Here is a 14,840-nt window from a genome sequence, read left to right as displayed (position 1 = left end):
TTAATCTGATAACGCAGAGCATAACATGCTTTCAGTGTGTTCATGTTTTAGATCTAAAATTACTAATTTGCCACATTTATATAATATGTCCTTTATTGCGATCTGTTTTTCCAGACGCAGGTATATAAAAAAGATCACTGATACCAGGAGGATTAATTAAGATGTTGCAGCAGTTATTTAATTAGGCAGTACAGTACATAATAAAATAATATTTGTGTGTCCTACAAGTGACCAGTAGAGGACAGCATCGCGCAGCATGAACTTTCATCTGACAAAACACAGCAAAAGAAGAAAATCCTCACGAGCAATAGAAACATTGCTATGTAGAGCCTTATTTTCAACATCTATAAACTTTTTAACCTATAAATTAACTTGAAATTCCAAGAGCCCCCAGGTAGGAGCCAATCCCACCATAGAAGCATTTTCTGTTATCAGAACTATGAGATTGACGTGCTAACCAATGCTAACCCTGCTTAACACATGCATTATTATATTTTAACCCTCAGGCGGAGGCACTGCAAGCAAAAAAACAACAACATATTTATCAGCAAGAACAATAACAGCAGTGCTTACAATGGACGATCTGGAAAATGAGCTTTGGTATCCCGTACAGTCTCCTGTACTGTTTGATGAGCACAACGATTCATCAGAGAACACTGTGACAAAAAAGCAGAAAGAATCAGAGCTTCCACTGGCAGAGGCATTTGTTGTTGGTGAGCAGAATACTGTGTGCATACCATCAAAATATTTGATCAGACTATTGTTTTCACTCAGACCTTTGTGATGCGTGTTTGGAGTTGAGCGTGAGTTGATAATGCAATAGAGTCGTTCTTCCCTCGTCATTTCAGAGACAGCGAAGGAAACAGGGTTCCATCGGACCACAAGGCTTTGTCTCGAGAGAATCAGAGAGGCGATGCTGCATCACAGATGGCAGGAGGCTGCAGAATATATGGCATGTTACCCCCAACAGTTGGAGGACACAACTGCTGGCCCTGGAAAGCACTACAAAGAGGTACTTAAATAAGTTTGGTTAGGGCTTTTAGAAAACCACAAACCAGGACTAACAAATGCAACAAAAAAAAAGAAAAATGTGACTAACTCGTCTAAAGAAATAGTCAGTAATGAAGACTTTTTGCTTTTCAGATGATTTGGAGAATTACTATTGAAATCCTTCATCATCACCCTAACTCAAAGATGGAGGACTATAATATAATTTATGAGCAAATGAAACATTCAGGATTCAAACATTACCTGATGGTACAGCAACATCATATCCATGTGAATTCATCATTCTTCTGTAGTGTACTAAAATTATCTATGTCTTTCTAGATCTGCTTGGAACATTCCTTCCACCTGCTTCTCCACGGTCAAATTGAGAATGCAAACCGTCACCTCTCCATCGCTGAAAGTTGGAGGCATGGTCAAGAGACCGCACATCAGTATCAGAGGAGTAAATTGATCCAGGCCTACAGTGGTTTGCTGGATTACATAATCTGGTGCAACAAGAAAAATGCACCCACCAAGACGAGTAAGACAACACTGTATAGCGTTGGGCTCCATTCTACATAAGACCCCGAATAAATTAAGGTTGTTTTGTGTTTTCAAGGTTCGACAAACGTTGGAAGCAACCAAGACATGCACTATGACTTTAGACAGGCTTCTGTCAATCTGAAGGAGATTTTAAAATATCCTGGTGTCTGGGATCCCTTCATACTGAGTTACGTCGAGGTAAATAAATTCAATTATCTTCAATGAGATTGCAATTGTAAATCTCAAAGTTGCTTCATTTTAATCTTGTTCATGTGAACATTTTTTCTTTGGGACAGATGCTCGAATTCTATGACGCTCATGATGAAGCCAAGAAAGTCTTGGAAGAGTATGCATTTGACAGCATGTTCCCTTCAAATCCAAACGCACATGTCTATCTTTACCAGTACTTGCAGAGACACAATGCACCAGCGAGAAGATTGATGAAAGTTTTAAAGGTATGCCACAGTGTGATCAGAAGTTCTTTTCAGCAGATTTACAAGGAAGCTCAAAGCAACACTAGGCTGACTATTTTGTATGCAAATTTCCTTTTTCATATCTTAGGTCCTCCATTATTTAGTTCCAAGCCATGAGCTGATGTTAGACTACAGTTCCTTCCTGCTTCTCTCAGGTAAATTTTGACATGAACAGACAAAACATGAAACACACCTATGATGTCATTTTTTATTGTCAGAGAAACCAGGAGACATAAAGAAAGCTCTTGGGGTTCTCCTTGACATGCTTGACTATGCCTGCTGGAGGACGAGCATGGATGCGTGGAAGTGTTTAAAAGACGTTATTGACAAATTACAGTTACAGTATGCCATTTTTTATAAAGACGTTAATTTACCAAATGCCAATTTGGGCTTCATCACTCATTGCCATCGTATGTGTCAAAATAGGGACGACTGGAAGGAGGTTGTTGCTGAGCAGATGACAGCGAGAAAAGAGTGGTGGCCCGCAATGCACTTCACAATGTTCCACGCAAGTGAGGATGCTGTTCAAAGACCCCAACTGATGGAAGTGAAGGCATCACTCACCAAGATCCTCTGTCCAGGTGAGAAAATGTCATGGTATTTATTTTTCAAGCCTTGTGCTTGCAACTGCGTTGAAGACCCAAGTCAACTTTATGGTCAAAACTAATTTCCCCGAGGATATCAAAATAATGTGATGAGTAAATAAAAAATATGAAACTTTGAACATTTGCAAAATGTTTAAATGAATTTTAAAAAACACAATGCGACTGATTTATACTTTGTCTTTGTTGTACAGCTCAGTGTTATTTATATACTTCCAGAAATGAAGCTCACATACCCAGCTGGACAAATAACCAAGGATTGGAGAATCTGAAGACGACAAGTTATTGTTTTAATCTGTCTGTGCGGTCTGCTGAAGTTATTTTGATACAGTTCTTCTCCACATGGGGTCGCCCTATACGTATTTTCCTTGAATAGGTGGTTTAAATGGCCACCTTTTCTGGACAGAAAGCACATTTGGCTCTTAGCCAGCCCTCATGGGTATTTTAAGTTTTTTTTCGTAACATTTTGTTGGAAATCTTCCTCTGTCCTCAGCTGACCTTTGCTGCACCACTGATGCTACAAGTCCGTGTGTACCCACACAACACACTGTTAGATCTGTTGTCATGAGAGATTACTTAACCAGCACAGACCTCACTACAACCCAGTGTGCTTTAATTTGGACAAGCATGACAGATTGTCAACAGCACCATGTGTGGAGTAACAATAGGAGCCATAAACAACGTCAAATGAAAGGGAGCTTTGAAGTTGTAATTAGATGGCATAGTATAAGCGCTAATATTTAGCACACAGTACATTTTGGTCAATGTATTTTGTAGTGCACCAAAAATATTTGTGTATCTTATTATATTATATGACAACATTAGTCATGCCTTCTTAACATTATGTTTACTCTTCTGGGTCCTTTGCACCAAACCATGAAATAAAGTCAGCATGGAGCAGCATGCCAATTTAATAAAAGAAAGTGTTTTGCAATGATTCTGCTTACTTGATTAGGCTTGCCACAATGTTGGCTGTGCAGCGTGTGCATGTGTGTGCGTGCGTGTGTGTGCTGCTTTGCAGTCATTACATAAACCAAAAGCCCAAAGCACTTGCCTGACCATAGAAGCAGCTGCTGAAGAGATCTGGGGGATACAAGTCGCATGTCATTTAAAAACTCTTATAGTCGTCTTAGAGACTGGAAGTTCCCACTGTAATTTTTTAAAATTATCATAGCAGGTTTCAAGGTGACTGATAACAAAAAAATGTTAAGGGAATATGTTTAATTCATTGCGGAGCCTAGAAAGGCACTGCATATTTCTTTGTTGTGCCAGTTTGACATTAAGTGAATTCTCCCCTCTTCCCCTCCTTGCAGTTCCACCTCATCTTCTTGACATAGAAGTACAAAAAAAAACACAGACAGCAGTTTGTACTCAGAGTCTTGCTTGGCTCGCCCCAGTGGATTTGTAACCTCAAATCCAGACTGTCACAGCACAACTCAGCAGTAAGTGGACGATGTTTCAAGTCTTGTACGTTAAGGGAGTGCAGAGTGTTAAAGAAGATGTGGAGGGTGAAAACCTCTTAATTCAACTTTGCATCTGGGGCTTAACATACTGATGTGCTTGGCAGTGCTGCAGTCTACAAAGGCGAATGGGAAAACATTAGGCTGCGACCAGAATCTTCAAAACGCTGGAGAAGATTAGACCAGGAAACACAAATCAAACAAAAAACATCCAAAATTGGAATTACAAAAAAGTCAAATTACGTTTTATAATTACATTGCTTTGGTGCAATTATTCCATGTGTGATGGATATATCCTGACAATGATGGGCCTTTTGAACAGTTTAACAAAAAGCTTTCAACACACTGAGTGAGTACTGGCAGATGCTAAGACAAAATTGCTTGAGGGCAGACGTGTCTTGTGGAACTTTAGGGAGGAGGAGAGGAAAATAAAATCCCAAAATATCCCCCCCTGTACAGTGAAGTTGAAAATTGACAACCGCATAAGCTTTGTTCTCCAAGTGCAAAAAAAAAAGCTTTCAATAATACATTGGAGGAATAATGACTGAACTGCTTTCTGGGGAGCTCAACTGTGGATTAGATATTTTTTGGAATGATGAACATGCTTAAAAATGCCATATTAATATCTCAAAGCTGACCATTACAATCTTTGTAAATGTACGCTGGGCATATGGGCTGTGCTACTAAACACTCGATGTTGTAGTAAATAAATATTGAAGATTCATACTCCAAACAATGCGCTGGCTTACAGCAGAGTGGACTGCATTGCTGCGCATTAGTGGAGTGACTGAAATGCAAAGTGGCTCAGCCGATAGTGCTCAACCTGAGGCTCAGGGACGTAATTTATTGCATGATAAATGGCAATCCAAATCTTGTGACTTTGCGTCAAACTCTGTGAATGTACTACGAACTAGAGCACACCGAGGAGAAACGATTTAAAAAATTGAAGAAGGAAAGAGAAGAGAATTCCAGGTTGAGATGAATTATTAAAACAACACAAGCATCCGGATTGATCCCACACCAGGAAGTTAGCTTTGCTGAATTTACCGTAATTTTCGGACTAAAAGTCGCTCCGGAGTACAAGTCGCATCAGCCATAAAATGCCCAAAAAAGTGAAAAAAACCATATATAAGTCGCTCCGGAGTATAAGTCGCAATTTTGGGGGCAATTTATTCGACAAAATCCAACACCAAGAACAGACATGAACGAGCAACAACAGGCTAAACGATAGGTATGCTAACGTGACATAAACACAAACGAAGAGCTGAGAACGGGCCTGACGTAACATTCAGAGTTAATAAAAAAAACTATTACATAAATAACACGTTTATAAAACCATCTGTGTCACTCCAATTCATTAAATCCATCGATCGTCCTTTGTCAACAATGGGTGCGCGCCGCTGACGGCGCTTGCACTTCAAAATATTCCACAGGCCCATATAACGATATATAAATTAGATATCAAATACCGTAATTTTCCATGTAAAATACGCCCCCGTGCATAATACGCACCCTAAAAATGGCATGTCGATGCTGAAAAAAGCATGTACCCATGTATACGCACCCAAATACGCACCCAAATTTTGACTCTTACTTAAGTCCGCAAACGTAAAATTATTTCAGAAAAAAGATCATCTTCGGGAACAACCGGATGTTATTCTGCCGGTCAGTATCACTGCGCATGCGCTAGCAAACTCGATAGCGAAGAAATGTTTCGGATTTGTGTAGGGTACATTGTGACAGCAAACGAGCAGGTGATCGAGCAAGCGTCTGATACAAGAGCATTGTGTTCGTATGGAGCGTGTTTGAAGTGAACAGCAGAGAAGAAAGGAACAAGGCAAAGTGTTGTGAAATAAAATATTACCTGTAATACGCATTTAGAACTGAACTCTCACTATATAGCTGACGTGTCTTGCGCATCCGTTCTGCGCATCTGTAATGGCGGCCTCCGTATGATATCCGGTTTGCGATGGAGATTAAAAAACAAACAATATTTGACAATAACACACCATCAAGGATTGCACCATCGCATCAAACGATGTGTCGTCAATTATGAATTTTACTGACTAAGTGTGTTGGGCAGGATGGCTGAATGCGATGCGCGATTGACAACAAACAAGAAGAAAGGTGATTTCAAGTTTTATTTCGAGGGAGATTTTCTTCAAAAATTGTTGTACCCATGCATAATGCGCACCCCAGATTTTAGGACAATAAATTAGTTAAATTTTGCGCATTATGCATGGAAAATCACGGTAACTATTATATAAGCAATAATATTATCAAACCATCTGTGCACTCTAAATCATTAAATCCATCAATCAAATTCCTCGTCCTTTGTCAACAACGACGCGCGTGCGCCCTGACGTCAGCCTCGTCGTTATTCCACAGATCTAGTATATAACTAGATTGTAGCGTTAACAAAGTACAAGGAAAGACGTGGGTTTGGTAAACGGCTCTTTATTTAACAAAACAAACTTCCAGGCGTGTGGCGGCGTGGACTTCCAGCCACGGAGGTGGAAGAGAGATCCATAGAATAGGACCGGGCGTGCGTAAAAGCCATGACCGAGCCCCATCCACCGTCCCCGGACAGCCACCCGGCCGAGCGCCGGCCCTCGACTTCCATCCACGGAGGTGAAAGAGAGCTCCGTAGAGTAGGACCGGGCGTGCGTAAAAGCCATGTCCGAGTCCCATCCACCGTCCCCGGACAGCCACCCGGCCGAGCGCCGGCCCCCGACTTCTATCCACGGAGGTGAAAGAGCGCCGTAGAGTAGGACCGGGCGTGCGTAAAAGCCATAATAGTTTTTCAAACCTTCTGTGTCACTCCAAATCCTTAAATCCTTCAAACTCTTCGTCCTCCGTGTCACTTAGAAACAAAGCCGCTAATGATGCCGGTAGTACGTGGGGCCCTTCGTCATCTTCGTCATCCCGTGATCAATCGTTGTCCTTTTTGTAAACAACCGCCGCGCCACGCCGCGTCGCGCTGCTGACGTCACTTGAAATTCAAATTACAGTAATCCCTTGCTACATCGCGGTTCGTTTATCGCGGTTTCACTTTTTATTTTTTTTGAAAATTTTTGAAAAAACCCCCACATAAGTCGCTCCTTATTATAAATCGCCCCCCCACCCAAACTATGAAAAAAACCGCGATTTATAGTCTGAAAATTACGGTAATCTCAATTTATTAAAATTGTGTGAAATATGCTGTAACCCAGCTACCATTTTGTAATACACCCAGCGTCACTGTACCTTTCCTGTATTTCTGGTTAAGCACGTGTGACCTGATCCTCACGGTCATTGTAGGAAATTGAATGGTTGAAAAATGTTATGTATTTTGCATGAATGTGGGAGTGTTTTTCTGCTCATCTTTTTTGCCTCTATGAACTCTCCATTTGTCATGATATTTAAGTGCTTCTCTGCTCCATGATGTATGCGATCTAAGATATATGATGGTAACTCCTGCAATTATTTCTAATTGTTCCTGCTCTTGGCCCTCTATTTGGATATTTCAGAAAGTACCGCAATCAAGAAAATCAGAGACTGAAAGCATGACTGAGGCGGTATCGATCACCGGCCAACCACGCTGACTTCTCTTCACGGGCTTCAGCAACTTTACTGAAACTATAGCCACCTCCCTTGAAACATAAGGAAGTTTAGGATTCAGGAGTGATGCAGACTTAGCAAAATTACTCCCTGACAATTAAATTTATCATCTCTGTTTTTATTCATATTTTTGTTGTACATTCCAAAAATAAAAAAACTAAACCAATATTTTGCGTTCTAGTAACACTCTATCATGAATGACGCTTGCTACCAAAGTAGCAGCCGTGGTTCAACCTGGTTATTATGACGTGAGGCATCATGCAAAATTGCCAAGCAGCTGTTGATTTTTGATAACAACCCACCTGATTTAGAGTTGATTGCAAAGCTGCCAACGCGTGAGTCATTTCAATCCTTCGACCTTCCAGTGATTCTGTCTAATGGTCAGTTTTCATTGCCTGACCTCAATCAAAACGCTGCTCCTTTGTGCCAGCTTTGGTCTACGCCAGCTTTTAAATGTGTTGTTTGTGTTTCTTTGTCTCGATGTGTAGCTAGCTGTGTGATAGGTCAGATTAACAAATGTTAAAGCCGGTGGCGGGATGAATGACAGCATTAACCAGAGGACAATGCGAGCATGGGACAAAAGGCCTTTCATGACCTGTCTGACAGCTTGTGGCGTTGATGTCATCCTCTGACTCAGGGTGCTGCCGCCGTCTCGCTCACGCTGGACGCTCGGATGGATGACATCACCGAGTGACACGCCTCTCCCTTCTTCTGTCTGCATTCTTTTTTTTTTCTCGACTTTTCTTGGGTCAGTAATGACCTCATTAGCTTTCATGTATTGTAGGCTTCTGTTCTGTCAGGGAAAAAATGAAAATTCAAGGAGACCCAGGAGACTCTGATAAGCTCTTTGAGGAGTATTTAGACTTTAAAAGAATAGAACGATAATAATTATCACTATTTGTCTTTGGTACCAGAATGATGAATATTATATAAGAGGCAGGATGTACCTCAGAAGAATAAATACTTGAATCACTTGCGCACTGACTGACAGTCGTGGTTTAATACACAAACAGACAAAACTCAACATCAACCCCACCTATGTAAATAGTTTCAACAAAAACAAAATTATTTTTGTCAAATGACTTTTCCAAAGACACACAATGAGTGAACTCTTATGTCCAATAATAATCAGGAGATTTACACAAAAGCTTTTCCAATTAAAAGGCAAGTGACCTAATTTTGTCTTTCAGTTACTTTTGATTGTTGATGGCCACTAGAGACATCTGAATGTATATAATATTTTTATAAACTAAAAACAGGTTTGATTTTTATGCATTATGTCCAATGCCAAATGTGAAAACACACTTGTTACCCACAAAATACTTTTCTTTGTGCTATTCCCTGCACCTGCTGTCCTCCATCCTCCATCTCTGTCACAGGAAGTGAAGCGTTTCACATTTCTTGACAGCTTGTGTCGAATTTCCTGGGGAGTTAGCTTGAACAGAAAGAACACAGAGGCTTGCCGAGACAGCAGAACAAGACCTAAGACAGCCTATCAAAGTCACTGAATCACACTTTGCAAGTTATACAAAATATTTTGTGGTGCGCCAGTGTTGCAATAGTGTTATATATCGCCCCCAGCATCAATTTGCGATCACAAGGCTGATTCGCAACCGATGACCCCCTGTCCTAGAAACAGTTGCTATTTACACGCGACTAACAACGGCTGCTTGGGGTGTCATTGTTATTTATATTTAAGCCGCGTGTTTGTGTCAGAGGTGGAAGGCAGCGAGTATTTACTGATGAGCTGGTCCATTGGAGCACAGTTGAATTTGCTAGACTTTTTTACGTTTTATAAACATGTGCTCTGGTGTTGTCATGGTACCAACATTTGATTTAGCATGTTCTTAACATTATTATTGTTTTTTTTTTAACAGTTCGATCGCACTATGTTATTTATATCCTGTTTGTTTGATGAATAATAAATGATGTCACAAGGCTTTGTTAACAATCAATCCAATAAAGGATAAAAGAGCTAATCATCCTTATAAATACTTAAGCCATCAAGGTAATCAGTGAGAAAAAACTGACAACTACTGAAATTAGTCGAGCTAAAGTGAAGAAGCTCGGGATTGCCACTGGTATGTGATGACTCTTATTTCTTGTGCTTTGTTTACTATGTAGACTTTGACTGTGCTGTTATATGAAAATTGTAGGGTGCTTAGCATTCAACAGTGTTTAAGCCCAAAAAGTAATTACAGACATTAGTTCTATTGTCTTTGGTTAAAGATTACCAAGGTAGCCTTTAGGTTACATTACCCATAGCAGCAGCTTTTTGGAGAACTGCACTACAGGACCGGTAATGTAAATGTGTAGTATTGTTTCCGTATACCGTCTACCCTGCAGAGATTACTGTTGTGGTAGAAAAATAACCAGGGCATCATTTAACATGCTCAAATTCCTCTGTGTGTGTTTGTAAAATGGTTCCATTCTGGGTGAAGGTCACAATTAAATTGGCTGGCCGCCCCAGGCAGAGTGACCTATTCTTGAGATCATCATCTCTTGTTTCACTGAAGATGAAGCATCAGATCGGGACAATGAAGCTCACCGATGGCTCATATCAATGATGGAGGCTGCCTTAATGCATATTAATTGTTCATATGCACGTTTAAATGCTGTGATCGTTAGCTATACAATATTTAATAGTTGCTAGGTAACCACATGGATGATTCAGACCTCCCCTTAGGGAAAGGGACATGCCAACGTGATTGAATAATACGGAGAAGGCCAGCTCAGCTCAGGGTAAATAGGTTTGTCATTAATTCAGAGATGGAGATGTTATGGTAAGACGACCGTTGCTTAGTTGACGTTGTCCCTCTTCCTGCACATGCAACATTGTGCTTGAAAAGTCAACATACTGCATGCTTACGTCTTCCTTCGCATTTTATAACCACCACCAAGGGGAGTGCCAAAGGGACAGTCTTGAGACATGGAAGGTTTGACGTTGAAGAGAAACTGAGAAATCCACTCTCTGTTGTTACGTAACGAGTAGAAGCGAGTGAAGGCCAGAAAAATGTGAATCGTTTCTGTTTAAATGTTTGCAAATAATCTTACATCTAATATATCGGAATGAAAGTCGAGTAAACAGTCTAGTTATCAAATGACAACTGCAACTTTCAAGTTTCACAAGCGAAGCCACCCGTGACGCCGAATGGCGAGAATCTAAGACAACATACAGTGACAGCTGTTGAATGTTTAGCAGTGTCCCGCCTTGTGTTTAGTGCAGTGGTCCCCAACCACCGGGCCGCGGACTGGTACCGGTCCGTGGGTCACTTGGTACCGGGCCGCGGAGCCGCACAGGGGAAAAAAAAAAAACGTTTTTTTTTTTTTTCTCATTGACGATCAATTCATTCAGGTTAAGACGCTCGTCCCGGTCACGTGACAGGTTTCCCCAGTCGAGCCCGCAAAGCTAGCAAAAATGAGTAAGAATTTATTTTGAAAAATATAAAAAATTTGGCGAATCTCTCCCAATTACATCTGTCGGTGCATCTGAAAAATAAGGACTCTTGACACACGGCGCTCGTCTCGGTCACGTGACATGTCACCACAGTCAAGCCCGCGAGGCAAGCAAAAATGAGCAAGAAACAGAGAAGTTTGGAAAGCTTCTTCGGAAAGGGAAAAACGTCCAATGAGTACACTGAAGAAGAAGAGGCTACGACTTCTAAGAAAAGGAAAGCTGCATTTAAAAGAACATTTCTGGAGTCCTACTTAAAATATGGATTTATCGCCACAGGTGACTCTGACGCGCCAAGTGCACTCCGCATATGTGGCGAAAGGCTAGCTAACGAGGCAATGAAGCCTTCAAACCTGCTTCGGCACATGGAGACCAAGCATCCTGCATTTAAAGACAAACCTTAACCACTTCGGGTGTCATTGTCTCCGATTACGCCTAGATGGGAACGGCTCATTTCTGAGAAAAGAGCTCGGTGCTCCCACTAATTCAACGTTTTATTTTTATGTGGTTTATATTTGTTTTTATGCCAGTTGTATCATTTTATTTCATCCTATTTATATATATAAATATTTAAATAATAAATATATAAATATATTTATTTATATAAAGGCCGGTCCGCGAAAATATTTCTGACACGTAACCGGTCCGTGGTGCAAAAAAGGTTGGGGACCACTGGTTTAGTGAACATGTTGCTTATCAGGCTGTTGGGATTTCAGTAGGCCCATCTGTGCCTCATATGTCCCTCTCAAGCGGTGATGAAGTCGTTCGCTAGATAGCGAGAGGCCAGTCAATGACATCAAATGCTAATTAAAGACTAAAAAATTAATTTAGTAAACAAAATTATTCAGACATTCCTGAACCTATTTAATCGCCTCATGCTTTGAATGTGACATGAAGTCTGTACCTTGTCAAAGTGAGGAAGTGGTTTATGTTTGTCTTCTGGGCCAGCAAATAACACGTCATATTATCCACGCTTTAAAAAAAAAAGCTAACCACTCGACAGTATTTTACTTCATTTGTGATGATCTCATGTTGGTCTGATCTCAAAACTGATATAGAAAGACGCATTCACTCAATTTTTCCACTGATTGACATTTGTGTAAGCTCAATGTGGTTTGAGTGCTTGCAAAAGTAAAAAAAAAAAGAAATTAAAATGAATCATGAATGACTTGCAACATCTGATTTTTCCCACCATCGCATACTTGTAGTTCCACATTGAACAAAGTATCAAGAGATCATTTAAGGGAATATTTTTTCTTGATTATAGGACTTGTTAGGCTACGGATTTTAGTTATTGATCTGACTCCAAATTACGATCAACACTTAACACATGAGTCGTTATGTCCTAATCCACACACTGGTACACCTAACAATTTTGCGAGTTCGTTCTGTCAAAGAGAAGACCAGTAGATCAATTAGGCCGAATTTACCAATTGTTTAATCCTGACAAAGCAAGCTAATACAGGCGCCTGGGTCTCGGGTCCTTAACACCAAAAAACTCATGTGCCTTCGTGACCATCAGAGACAACACATTCTTCCGGGTTGCCCAGTTTTAAGGAAACACAATATGAATATTCAAACATGCAAAATATTGTGTGGTGATTGGTCAATGGTCATCTCCTCCTCGTTTGGGTGTTTTTCCGCTGCTCAGCGCAGGTGTCTGGACCACCAAGACGAGATGTTATTCGCGTTCCTCACCGGCACATCCTGTTCCACAATACTTTGTAGAAAATAAGTTCATGCAGTTGCCTGCACATTCCTTACCGCTCATCATGCGACTACACGAGCACACTACTACTGAAACTTATATTGATGTGATTATATATAAGTCTAACGCAGCCTCAATCAAATATGTTTGCAAACTGCCGAAAGTACATTTCCCTTTAGACTCCTTCATAACAAATCACTTCCCCAAGAAAAGACTTGTTTATAGCCCATGAGTTTTTCTAACTATACTTCTCACATCTTATGTGGCTTTGTTTTCATAACTTCATTTTGCTATGTGAATGCTGAATGAACACATCAGAATAGGATAATACGGGATTATGTTTTCTGTTTAACGTTAGCGTAACGAAACCAGCCGTACCGGCCGAACCGGGTGAGTTTACATAACTGCTAAACCAGCATCTTAACACCTCGTTTCAAAAACGCAACCGTTCTATCACTAACGACAAAACCTTTGAACGCAACTAAATTCATACAAGAACTTTAATTAGTTTGTAATAAGGAATTTTTTCTTCTGACTTGTTCCGATCCAGGAACTTACCTAACACAGCCCTTATTTATATATCCAGACATCCAGACCTGTATTTAAAAAACATCTGTTGCCCGATCCAATCCAAATAGGCTTGTGAATTCATAAATAAGTGCACAGTGCACTAATAATAGCAGTGGTAATAAATGCCCTGCATTGTTTCAGGTTGCAGCTGAGCATAAAAAAAGAGCTCAGACTATATTTAGGGTTTTAAGACAGAAAGTCCCCAGCATGTGGCCTTTCGTATTTGGCAATGTCATCAGCTAAATAAGATCTCACATAATGACAAGAAACGTTGTTACCTCAAGTGTTATTTTTTGGTTCTTGGCGTCACATAACATGGATGCCTTATACCCATAAACCTTTTTTTTTGTACGAGAGCTGTTTGACAAAAGTAGGGCATTTCATACTTCTGAAAGGACAGAGATGAGGCATGAAAAGTGGAATAAACTTTATATAATAAACAAGCTTTCCCAAAATAGAACCATATATTGTTTATTCTCTCTTGTTTATTCACATTCCTTTCACACATATGTTTGAAAAGTAGATAAACAAAACAAAAACATCAGATGTCAGCAATGGGGAAAATAGGAATTAATATTTCACAGTGCGTCACGGGAAACAGATTTGCAGTCAATAACACATATTTCTTGATAATCCAAATCCTATGTTTCCTAATTTCCAAAATTGAGATGTGTGGTTAAACACTTAAATGAAGAAAAAAAAACATTCAAAAGAGACCCCAGGAAACACACAAATGTTGTCATAGCACATACCTCATGCAATACAAATGACATTTGCACATTAGCATTAACAAAGCCCTGTGACCAAACCGCTGTATGCAACCTTATATAGTGCATGGTTTGCATGTGTGCTGTTAAATAATGCCTACAGCAAAACTGATTCATTGTGGTGGCTCCTTTCGGCTTTTCCCCTCAGGGGTCGCCACAGCGAACCATCCGTTTTGTCCAGATGGTTCGCATGAGAAGTTTTTGGCACTTTACACCGGATGCCCTTCCTGACACAACCTTCTGCATTTACCCGGGCTTGGGACCGGCACAGCGGAGACACTAACTTGTGCCCCCCTATGGCTGCATATGGGTCCCTGATCGGGAATCGAATCCAGGCCGCGGCGGTGAAAGCGCATCATCCTTACCACTGGACCATCAGGATTTTTTTTTTTTTTTTTTTATCGTTGCCACCTTAAATTTGAATCACAACAATTAGAGCAACTGCTAATGGCATTAGTACACAGTCACGTGAGATTACTTTTACTCTCTGTTACTGCATTAGAAAAATGTATTCTAGATGAAACAAACACTCAGAGATCAGATACCACATATTTAGGTTTAGGTTTTAATATAACACTTCAACTATAAATAAATAAATCTGACTTGTAACAGCAAAGAGTTAATTCTGATATTGACACCCCTACAAAACGAAACTCTACTATTCAAATACTTTTTA

General features: G+C 40.3%; 1 protein-coding gene across 5 annotated transcripts; it reads left to right on the top strand.

Moving 5' to 3' along the window:
* The first annotated feature begins 256 nt into the window (after window positions 1–256).
* On the top strand, window positions 257–14,775 carry taf1a (TATA box binding protein (TBP)-associated factor, RNA polymerase I, A). 5 transcript variants are annotated; one of them, XM_037244409.1, is made up of 12 exons: window positions 257–394; window positions 507–713; window positions 849–1,012; window positions 1,144–1,257; window positions 1,330–1,528; window positions 1,607–1,728; window positions 1,827–1,985; window positions 2,092–2,158; window positions 2,222–2,345; window positions 2,430–2,584; window positions 3,919–4,047; window positions 14,313–14,775. In XM_037244409.1, exons 2-11 carry the CDS (start codon window positions 575–577, stop codon window positions 4,011–4,013), a joined length of 1,338 nt encoding a protein of 445 aa, XP_037100304.1. In that variant the 5' UTR covers window positions 257–394; window positions 507–574; the 3' UTR covers window positions 4,014–4,047; window positions 14,313–14,775. The 5 variants fall into 5 exon arrangements, with proteins under 5 accessions (XP_037100304.1, XP_037100303.1, XP_037100306.1 ...); XM_037244408.1 differs by lacking the exon at window positions 14,313–14,775 and adding an exon at window positions 8,303–8,642; XM_037244411.1 differs by lacking the exons at window positions 1,144–1,257; window positions 14,313–14,775 and adding an exon at window positions 8,169–8,642.
* Window positions 14,776–14,840: the final 65 nt, after the last annotated feature.

Source organism: Syngnathus acus, chromosome 24 (genome assembly GCF_901709675.1).
Source record: "Syngnathus acus chromosome 24, fSynAcu1.2, whole genome shotgun sequence".
In the NCBI taxonomy this organism is placed as follows: domain Eukaryota; kingdom Metazoa; phylum Chordata; class Actinopteri; order Syngnathiformes; family Syngnathidae; genus Syngnathus; species Syngnathus acus.
The sequence above is the reverse complement of the archived record's forward strand: the minus strand, read 5'-3'. Positions and strand labels throughout refer to the sequence as shown.